The sequence below is a fragment of the Sitodiplosis mosellana genome, unplaced genomic scaffold (assembly GCF_009176505.1).
Source record: "Sitodiplosis mosellana isolate CC-2019 unplaced genomic scaffold, AAFC_SMos_1.0 Smas_scaffold_11, whole genome shotgun sequence".
NCBI lineage: Eukaryota > Metazoa > Arthropoda > Insecta > Diptera > Cecidomyiidae > Sitodiplosis > Sitodiplosis mosellana.
Window position 1 is genome coordinate 3,784,678 of NW_022595253.1, and position 9,265 is coordinate 3,793,942.

A 9,265-nucleotide genomic window follows, 5' to 3' on the forward strand; every position below is an offset into this window, starting at 1 on the left:
AGTTTTTTTCCATATAGGCCAATGCAATTGAATATAATATTATTAAATTTTTGCACATGGAAATATCTCAAAAACGGCTGGGTAAATCGGCAAAACGGACTGTGATGTCACTCCCTAAAGGGAGTGTAGACACCTGGCTGGTTTGATGGCCTATAATACAAATCCGGTGAAATTTCAGCTGATCCATGGATTCTCAGGATTTGACCAGATTCCAGTGCTTCCTTTTTTATGTGCATCTGTAAACACATTCTACCTATGTTTTGTTATGAAAGAAATTGAAGTGCTAGAATCAGGTCGAATCCCGAGAATCCATGGATCAGCCCAAATTCCACCGGATTTGTATTCTAGGCCGTCAAACCAGCCGGGTGTTTACACTCCCTTCGGGAGTGACATCACGGTCCGTTTTGCCGATTAACCCAGCTGTTTTCGAGATATTTCCATGTGTACATTTGGCCATAGAAGCCAATGCAATAGCAGCGGCGCTCCGAGGTTTTCATACCAACTTCCCATGTAGACGGTTGCAAAACAGCCGTAAATCGAAAAAAAAGTTTAATTTTTTTTTCGATTTGATACAGTATGTATTGTGCCTAATCCATTGGTGCTATCGCCACATCGAAATTCGCATTCCTTTTTATCAAAATTATCATAAAAAAGCCTCAAGTCAAAATGCACAACTAAAACGCCTCATACATTTGTATTGCATAAAAGAGTCCCATGAATAAAGTGAGAATAAAAGTGCCCCATAATCACTTTTATGCTCACTTTTTTCTTGAGTCTCTTTTGTTGCTATACGAATGTATGAGGCATTTCGGAACGAACTTTTTTTCGCAGGTCAAGAATATTCTCATGCGTTAATTTCTATATTTTTCTACATTTTTCATTGTTTTCCGTAGTTGTAAAGACCGAAAACGATTGAAAATCCAACGAAATTAAATGAATTTCATATATTGAGTGTTTATACTGCATGTTTTTCTAAAAAAAAAATAGGGTGGGTCAACTTACAAAGAAAAAATTTTGTTGCCAAAAATCAGACCTCTTAGAAAATTGACCGAAATTTTTTGTTTTCACAACTGAAACTAATGAATTTCCTGATCAAATTGTAGCTTTTTCGGCTCTCTATCCATTTATCTTCATTCCATAAAAAGTTATGACTAAAATGATTAGTGCGGGTCAACCTACACATAATTCCCCTATATTTTTTAAAATGCAGTAAAAATTTAGAAGAACACACACTTTATGGATGTATACAACTTTTGAAATTTTAATTATTTTTCATCCAATTACACACTATAGCAGTTATGCCTAGGGGAATTTAACTCTTACGAGTTCAGCATGTTTTTTGCCAGTTTGCTTGATTCGCGGGAGTTCGACGCGTTCGTTGTACGTACTGACGCGCACGGTCACAAGTTTACACAAGTTTGTTTATGGTTTTGCGCGTTTTTCAAGTTGTTATTTGACAATTAAAACGCGTTTCAAGCTAAAAATCGGTTGTTTACGTGTATAAAGATTTTTCACATCCTTTCCAAAAGTTCAAAGATTTATATAATTATAAAATGGACAAAGGAAATATTTTTAAAGAGCTGGAGAAAGTGTTGAAGAAAAAGTTAATCCAGATATAATAAATGGAACGACTGATGTGTCGCGTCGTTCAGCTACAAGTTTGCACACGAACTCGCGCGCGTTCGCGCATGTTGTTTTAATACGGAACTTGTCAACTGAGTGGAATCATGCAAGTTTTCTGGTGAATGTAACAATTTCGTGCGCGTTTATATCATTTTTTTACAAGTTCTCACGTAGTTAAATCCCCCTAGAGTTATGCCTAGGGGACAGACACGATTAAAAAAATAGTGATATTTCGTTTAAAAATAGCAAAATTAGCAGAAATTAGAGAGACTGAAACTTTTTGGTTCCATACATTTAGCATTGCCAATACATTTCCTTATGGAGGTTGTTTTGTTTATTTACCGTTATTTGTCAACAAGTCTGTCTATATCAACGCATTGCATTGTACATAGTATATGTCCATAAGAAATACATAGAGACAATGCAAAAAGATCGCAGATTTGTTTACAAACAACAATAAATAAACAAAACAAAAATCTCCATAAGGAATGCATTGGTAATACTAAATGTGTGGAAGAAAAAACTAAAAAATTAGCAAAAACTTATGGAATTAGAAGAAACAATAGAAAAATCGTTCAAAATAGTTGAATTAGGACAAATTGATACCGTGTCTTGCCCCTAGATATATGCTCGTATGAGCTATTTCTGAATCGTATTTTCATTATTTTATTATAATAACGACGACTGTTCAAACAAAATGAATTGCGCATTGCATGTGCTCGAAAACATAATCGAAGGGTTGTAACAGTGATATGATCGGCACATGAGCACCATTTCTACTGATGGCCATTATTGCCGTGTAAATGAATAAAATGTCTACTTCTTATTCTTCTTTTTCTCAATATCAATTTCATACTACTTATGGTAACTCTCCGTAATCATTAGAGGTGGCGCTACTTATGCGCATCAATTGACTTTTGCATTGGCTCTTATGTACTGTGCGTGCCTTTTGAACATAATTTACCCAGCCAAGAAGCTTGAACCGGTGTGAGTGAAAGGGTTTCGTTGAGATTGTGACAATTTGGAAGGCCTGTCAATGGTATTATGATGAACGGAAAGAAATTACACAGTCCCATGTCGAATTGCAACATGTTTTCCACTGTCGTTGCCGCGAACTATATCGTAGGTCATCGAAATAATAGTTTATTAAAATAACTTTAGTATCGTAGATCATTGAGTGGTGATTTCGTTTGTGTGAGTGTGAATTTATTTGAAATTCCATGGAATATTGGAATTGAAGTTAATTTTACATGTAAATCTTTGAATCAAAGCTTTGAGACAAATTCATAGCATTCTCTTGAGTAGAATTGACTTCATTTTGAATCCAATTCATTTCAAAATTGTATTTGAGACTCAAATTTTGAGTCGACACTTTTATTTGACAACTCATCGTTATAAATTACACTTAATTTTGCTATCTTGAATTGTTTATTCTTTTGAAACAATGTAACAGTTTTATTTGTCGTTCTTTATTTATTTATTTCTTTCTTAAATCGTTTTCTCTTTAGTTTCTTCATTTCTCTCGTGTGCATATATTTTGTCTGTCACATTTCCTTATTTTTCGCCACATTTTCTCGATGAATTTGAAACTGCAATTAAGTCTCGAGACAAAAGAGAGGGAAAAACACTGATTCAAAATGATTCTTGATTTTAAATGTAAATTACGTAAACGTAGTTCACATCTGAGCAAATGATGTACCAACAATTAAAAGTACGGAATTTCCCAAAGATCAACGATTGATTCAAATAGTGCTAAGCACTTGGCAGCTGATTGTTTAAGTATGCTCTGCCAAAAATGGACGATCGATGTCTTTTCGAGCAAATTCGTAATTTATACACGACGTTTTATACTATAGTTTTTAAATGCTCTGAGCTGAGCAACCTCTGTGAATACTACATACGCAACCAAAAGGAGTGGAAACAGGAGGTAAATGGGAGAGAAATAATTTGTTGTTTTGAACAGACAGAAAATTGAAATGAGTGTCACAAAAAATATAAAGCAATCATTCTAGTCTACTTGTCTTCCGACGCCTTATTCAGCATGGTGATTTCGGCCGAGTCCTGAAGGTGTTCGTAGCACAAATCCAGCAGATTTTTCTCCATGTTCAATTCGCTGGTCAGAAATTCGTATCTGTACTCCTTTTGCAGTAAATGTTGCAGCATATTAATGTTCCTTTGGATCATTTCATACGTGTTGATCACTGGTGGTTGTTGGCGGTCACCAAAACTGTGCGGGAAAATCGAGTAGAACTGATTCGATGCAGCAATTATTTGATTGATGTTCTCGGAACTTTGCAACGATGAGATCGTAACCAAAAGACTGATCACAGCCTGAATTTGAGTCTTGTTCAATTTACCCAGCGGCATACTGTCCAAATCGAAACAATATGCCACCAATGTCGATTTGAACACCTTGCCATCACCGTACAACAGCTGCATCAATTCATACAGCGGCTTTGAGAGTTTTGTCGGTGGTGCACCCGATTGCGGGTTTCGACACTCTTTGGTCAGTCTTTCATTGTCAATCGACACCTGATTGTACATTCCGGCAGGTTTTTCAAAATTGATGGCACCAAAATCATTGCCCGTCTTTTCCAGGTACATTTTCTAGAATGCCGCTTTGGCTTGGTCCAAATTTAGATAAGATTGACTTTGTTTACCGTTGACAAATTTTGTTCCAGTTCGACCCGATGACTCGGTTAATACATATCTGAGAAATACAATCTATTTGAATCTTCTGCGCAATTAAATTTACGTTGTTTCTTTCTGACTCTAAAAATGTCAGGTTTCAGACAGTCTCACCTTGAGTTGTCACCTTGAGTTGAAAGGTCTAGCAGTTGCATCTTGAAGTACGTGTTTTTGTTTGAACTGATATCGACAAAGTCCAACACAACTTCGTATCTGGTATTGCCGCTAGTGTAAATTTTTCCATATTCACTTTCAAGCACAGTTTTTGGATCCAAATTGAAAAGATTCGCATTTGTGGTGCTCTGTTGGGTGGCGGCGGGCTTTCGTTCGGGCATTAGTTTGTATGGCTAAATTGTGTGGAAAAAATTGATTAGTAGTTTGGAAACATGTTGCAATAACAACAACAACAAGGAAAAATGTGGATTGTTTGAGAAAAATAGATAAATTTTCGATTGAATCAATCATATCAATCGAAAACACAATGCAATAATTTCCGTTTATTTAAAAAAACGTACATCTTTTCCCCATTTGCTCAAATTACTTCGAGCGATAACCTCAATTGGATGGTGGTCCATGACTTCGTTGAGGAAATCGTCTGATATCACCTGGATTCGTTGAATGAACGCCTCTCTTATCATTCCTTCGCCAACTTGCACTTCTTCGGCATTCGAAATGACTGCAGCCAAATATCCGTGAATCGTTGATGTCATTTTACCACCCATGGCCTGAATCTTGTGTTCGATGTCTTTTCGTGGCAATTTTGTGGCGCCGACAATGAAAAATTCCATGTTGAACAGTGGTTGCTTTGTGTATAGCCTGTAAAGACGAGAAGAAAATGAAATTATTTTATTTTTTATTTTTTTATTGAATTTTTCTAAATTTTCTTGACGGTCCAATTTTGCCATCAGTTTATTTTTTTCTTGATTTTCTGATGTATTTTTTTCAATTCATTTTTTTTCTAGGGCATTTAATTTGTTTTAATTCATTTGTGGTTAAATTCAGACAATTTTTTATGTTTTTGTGGCATTGGCTATTTTCCTTAGCTCACTTTTTGGTTTGAACCAAATGGTTTCAAATTAAGTCAATTTACATTTCCTTCGTTATTTTCTTCTCACAAGTAGTGGAATTAGTTTCGAAATATTTTCAAAGAATTTTTTAGATAAATTTTTTTTTAATTGATGATTAATAGGGAATAACCGATTATTATCGATAGAAATTATGAACTCATCAAAAAAGCATCAGAAGATCACTCAAAATTACCCACTCAAAGTCGTCGTCATTGAATTGAATGGCATCGAGAAGAATGCGTGTGCAAACCACGGGTTCGTCAATCAATATTTCTCGAAATTTTTCCGGCAGTTGGACTGGAACACGTCGAGGCTCTTTGACTGAATTGATGCACGACGATCACGGCGAATCGTACCCGGTGCATCGATAAACGGAGCCTTGCAACACAAACACGGTGCTAACGCACCAAAACATATGATGTCGGTGAGGTGATTTAATATCTGCAAGAAATTTTTTTTGAATATTTGACAAATGAATCAATTGAACACATCAATTGGAAAAACGTTCTGGCACATCGGAAAAACGTTCTGGCACAAATTGATTGTTTGCCTTCAGTGTGGCTATAAAATTGACGGAATTGCGCTTCTTGAGCTGGTCATGAATGTTGAAGAAGTCATTGCTTTGGAATTTGATTTGTTTTTCCATCCATGCCGCATATGCGGTATCGGCTTCGTTCGATAGTGGCTGCCCGGTCGCTGTTATTCCATTAGCATTGACATCGACGCCTGATGTAGGAAGAAAATTGTGGGGGAAAATGTGAGTTAATTGAACACAATGAGAATTCTATGTTTTTTTTCAACGATTTTTTTTGAAAATATTTTTCGTACACAAAAGTGTTTTGCTTTCAATTATGCAGTATTTGTTCTGATCGAATTGCTAATAATAATATATTAGGCGATAGCCGGACATGAGAAACCGTAATCAGTAGAAGTGTCGCGTGCGATGAACAAACCGACGTTTTTGTTGTATTCCAAACCGCATGCACGAAACACGAATGTGCATGAACTACACTTTTTTTTGCACGAACGAGAGAGAAAGAGAGCAGCAACTGAGTTTTTTTTATTCTCTTTCGTTCTCTTCCATTCTCTTACTTTACATAAAGTCTGATTGTTTATTGCATACAGTCAACGTTGCTAATAGATAAATACGACTGAATCGCGCGATTGATTACTCCACACGACTCCACAGTATTCTATACAATGCCGGCTGTATGCCTATTGACGTCTCATTAGGTCAACACATGAAAAAACACATATTGAAAAGCGATCACAAAAAATGCACGGAAAAGACTTTAACATTTTTGAAAAACTTGAGCATTTTTTCTCACCTAATTTGGATTGAATTTGCAGTTGATGGTTGTATCGTAGATTGGCGAATCCATCGATGAAGTCCACTGAAACTGGCCGTCGAATTTGTAGAAAACACTCCATGTCATACCATTCGGGCTTCATACAATCGTCGGTCTTGCTCTATATTTGTTGAAAAGAATGAAAAAATCAACTTGAAATCAACATTTGTAACTCTTCGCATGGGATCTAATTTATTCACCTGTTGCATGATGCCGATTTGTATGGTGTCTCGTGGAATGGACTTACGGCATTTATTGCATCGAACCTCTGAGGTTGAATATTCGATGCGATATGGTAAAATGACTGGCATTTTTATGGCACTTCTTTTTCACAGCGTACACAATTGAATAAAATGCTCCTCTTATTCTTTCATCACTCACAAAACTGAAATATTTCTACGAAATTTTTGATTATTGAACCGATTTTTCTTCGAAATTTAGAATTAACACCAAAATATCCATCGGTTCCGTTCAAATGGGCACTATACAAACGAAAAATGACACGAAAATTGAATCAAATGAAAAAATGTGTTTGGTTTTGTTTTGGTTCTACGTCGGTGTGAGCACTTGACACTTGTGTTCTCTGAATAATAGCGCGAAGCAAAACAATAGAGAGATGATGTGTGACGATCACACTCACAAAGCCATCGTTTAATGTATTCACTGCGTCACATATACAGCAACTGCTTCTCATTCACCATACAGCACCCGACTCTGTATCACTTTCACTTGATGCTGTCTGCGCACGAGATTCGTGCGCCAATTTGTGTATTGAACACAATGAAGGTGCACGGCGTATGACAGATGCGGTGTGGAGAGATTTCAAAGCGCCAAAATACAATACAGTGTTTGTATATAGAAATGTTGGTGTCTCTTTCGGAATTGCTTTGCACTCGTTATTCGCGAAACTGATAAGAGATAACTGGGAGTTGTTGGAAATTTTAAGCTCTCGAAAAACGCGAAATTTGGTGTACAGTCGTGGTTTACCTTGTTTTTCGCGGAACTGATAAGAGATAACGACCTAACGTTTCAAGAAAATGTATAGTGCATGAGGTTCTTTACAACTTCGCTCTAGACAGTTATCAGTTATCTCTTATCAGTTTCGTGGAAAACGCGAAAAATGATAAGCAAAAAAACCTTGCTATATGCGCGAGTTTTTGATTTGCGCCTTACTGATGAGAGATAAGACATAGCAGTCTTGAGCAAAATTATAGAAGACTACGAGTACTACAACTTCGCCGGAGACACCAAACCTCTATCTTTGATCAGCTTCGCGAAAATCGCGACTGTCCGCGGACCATTCCCAAGCAAAAATCCACACTGAATTGAAGTTGCGTTAACGCATATCTGACACTGTTCCCACACGGTTTTGAACGTCAAACCGTGTGGCTATAGTATAATAGAGTGTGAAGCCGTTTGACATCATTTTTGATTTCGAATAACCGTGTGGATGCAGTGTAAGTTTGTTCAGGTATCAAGAGTTGACATCAAAAATGGTGTCAAACGACTTCAAACTCTACTATACTATAGCCACACGGTTTGACGTTCAAAACCGTGTGAAAACAGTGTCAGATATGTGTAAACGCAACGTCGATTCAGTGTGAATTTTTGGTTGGGATTACTCATTTTCAGTAGATTCGTCCATTTTGGAAGCTATTCAAAAGCATTCAGAAGTGCTCCGACAGATTCAGAAGATTTTCAGATTAATGGTTTCTGCAATGATAAAATTTGCCTATGTTTTTATATGGAGCACATGTTTATGCTATATTTAAGCGACATCTTGACGGTACACGCTGAACTATGAAACTTCTTTATAAATATACTGCCAACTATCAATGACAGCAACCAATGACAACAACAATAGAACGTATTTGTATTGCAAAATACTTCCACCTTGCAGATGGCGTCAAACCAAACGTCATTCTAGTCATTTTTCTCATTGGTTTCTGGTGGCAATTCAGTAGCAAAATTTTCGCTCGGTTACCATACAGAGAGTGGACACTAGACACTGAGATCTCGGCGTCGAGTGCAAAGCAATTTCGGTGTCAATTTGTGTGTTTATCGCTCACTCTCTTTTAAACAATATTGTACACTCGTTTGCTCTAACGTGCCAGGAAATCGGATTGGAGTGTGTACACAATGATTGTCGTCCAAAATTCAGCGTGGCCCATACATTTGTGAGCGTCAACGAGTGTTACATACATACACTACACAATCTAAATATATGCCACATTCATTGTCGCTCACAAATGTATGGGTCACACTCATTTCTGAACGACAATCAGTGTGAGCATAACTACAGCATAGCGATTTTATTAGTGTGAATTTTTACTTGACTATTTAGATTTACCACATACTCCGAGCATGTATATGGAGTTTCAATACATTATATTTGGTACGGGCGCCTAACTCCATCTACGGATTTTTCCAGTAGTTGTGAATCGAGTAGACATATAGCGATTTCAACTATTTTTGGGCGAAATTATCTCGAAAATATACAAAAATGAGTTATTTGGGTTGCGAATGCTCAAACGGCTA

General features: G+C 36.7%; 2 protein-coding genes across 4 annotated transcripts in view; both read right to left on the bottom strand.

Annotated features, from left to right (window-relative positions):
* The window catches only part of LOC129567530 (poly [ADP-ribose] polymerase-like), a 10,351-nt gene extending 2,891 nt beyond the window's left edge, over positions 1 to 7,460 (bottom strand). Inside the window, exons 1-6 of one of the 3 annotated variants that reach the window (XR_008687867.1) lie at positions 6,928 to 7,454; positions 6,707 to 6,848; positions 5,572 to 6,104; positions 4,827 to 5,127; positions 4,426 to 4,658; positions 3,641 to 4,333 (exon numbers count right to left, since the gene is read on the bottom strand). Coding sequence is in view for 2 of the 3 variants with exons in the window: in XM_055444569.1 (XP_055300544.1) it covers positions 4,231 to 4,333; positions 4,426 to 4,658; positions 4,827 to 5,127; positions 5,572 to 5,606 (672 nt within the window). In the remaining variant the exon portion in view is untranslated. Of the gene's footprint in view, positions 1 to 2,253; positions 4,334 to 4,425; positions 4,659 to 4,826; positions 5,128 to 5,571; positions 6,105 to 6,706; positions 6,849 to 6,927 lie in introns of those variants that run through there. The other 2 variants (XM_055444569.1, XM_055444570.1) reach the window with 2 other exon arrangements.
* On the bottom strand, positions 3,637 to 4,227 carry LOC129567568 (poly [ADP-ribose] polymerase 1-like). Its single transcript, XM_055444622.1, has one exon. It carries the CDS (start codon positions 4,225 to 4,227, stop codon positions 3,637 to 3,639), a length of 591 nt encoding a protein of 196 aa, XP_055300597.1.
* Positions 7,461 to 9,265: the final 1,805 nt, after the last annotated feature.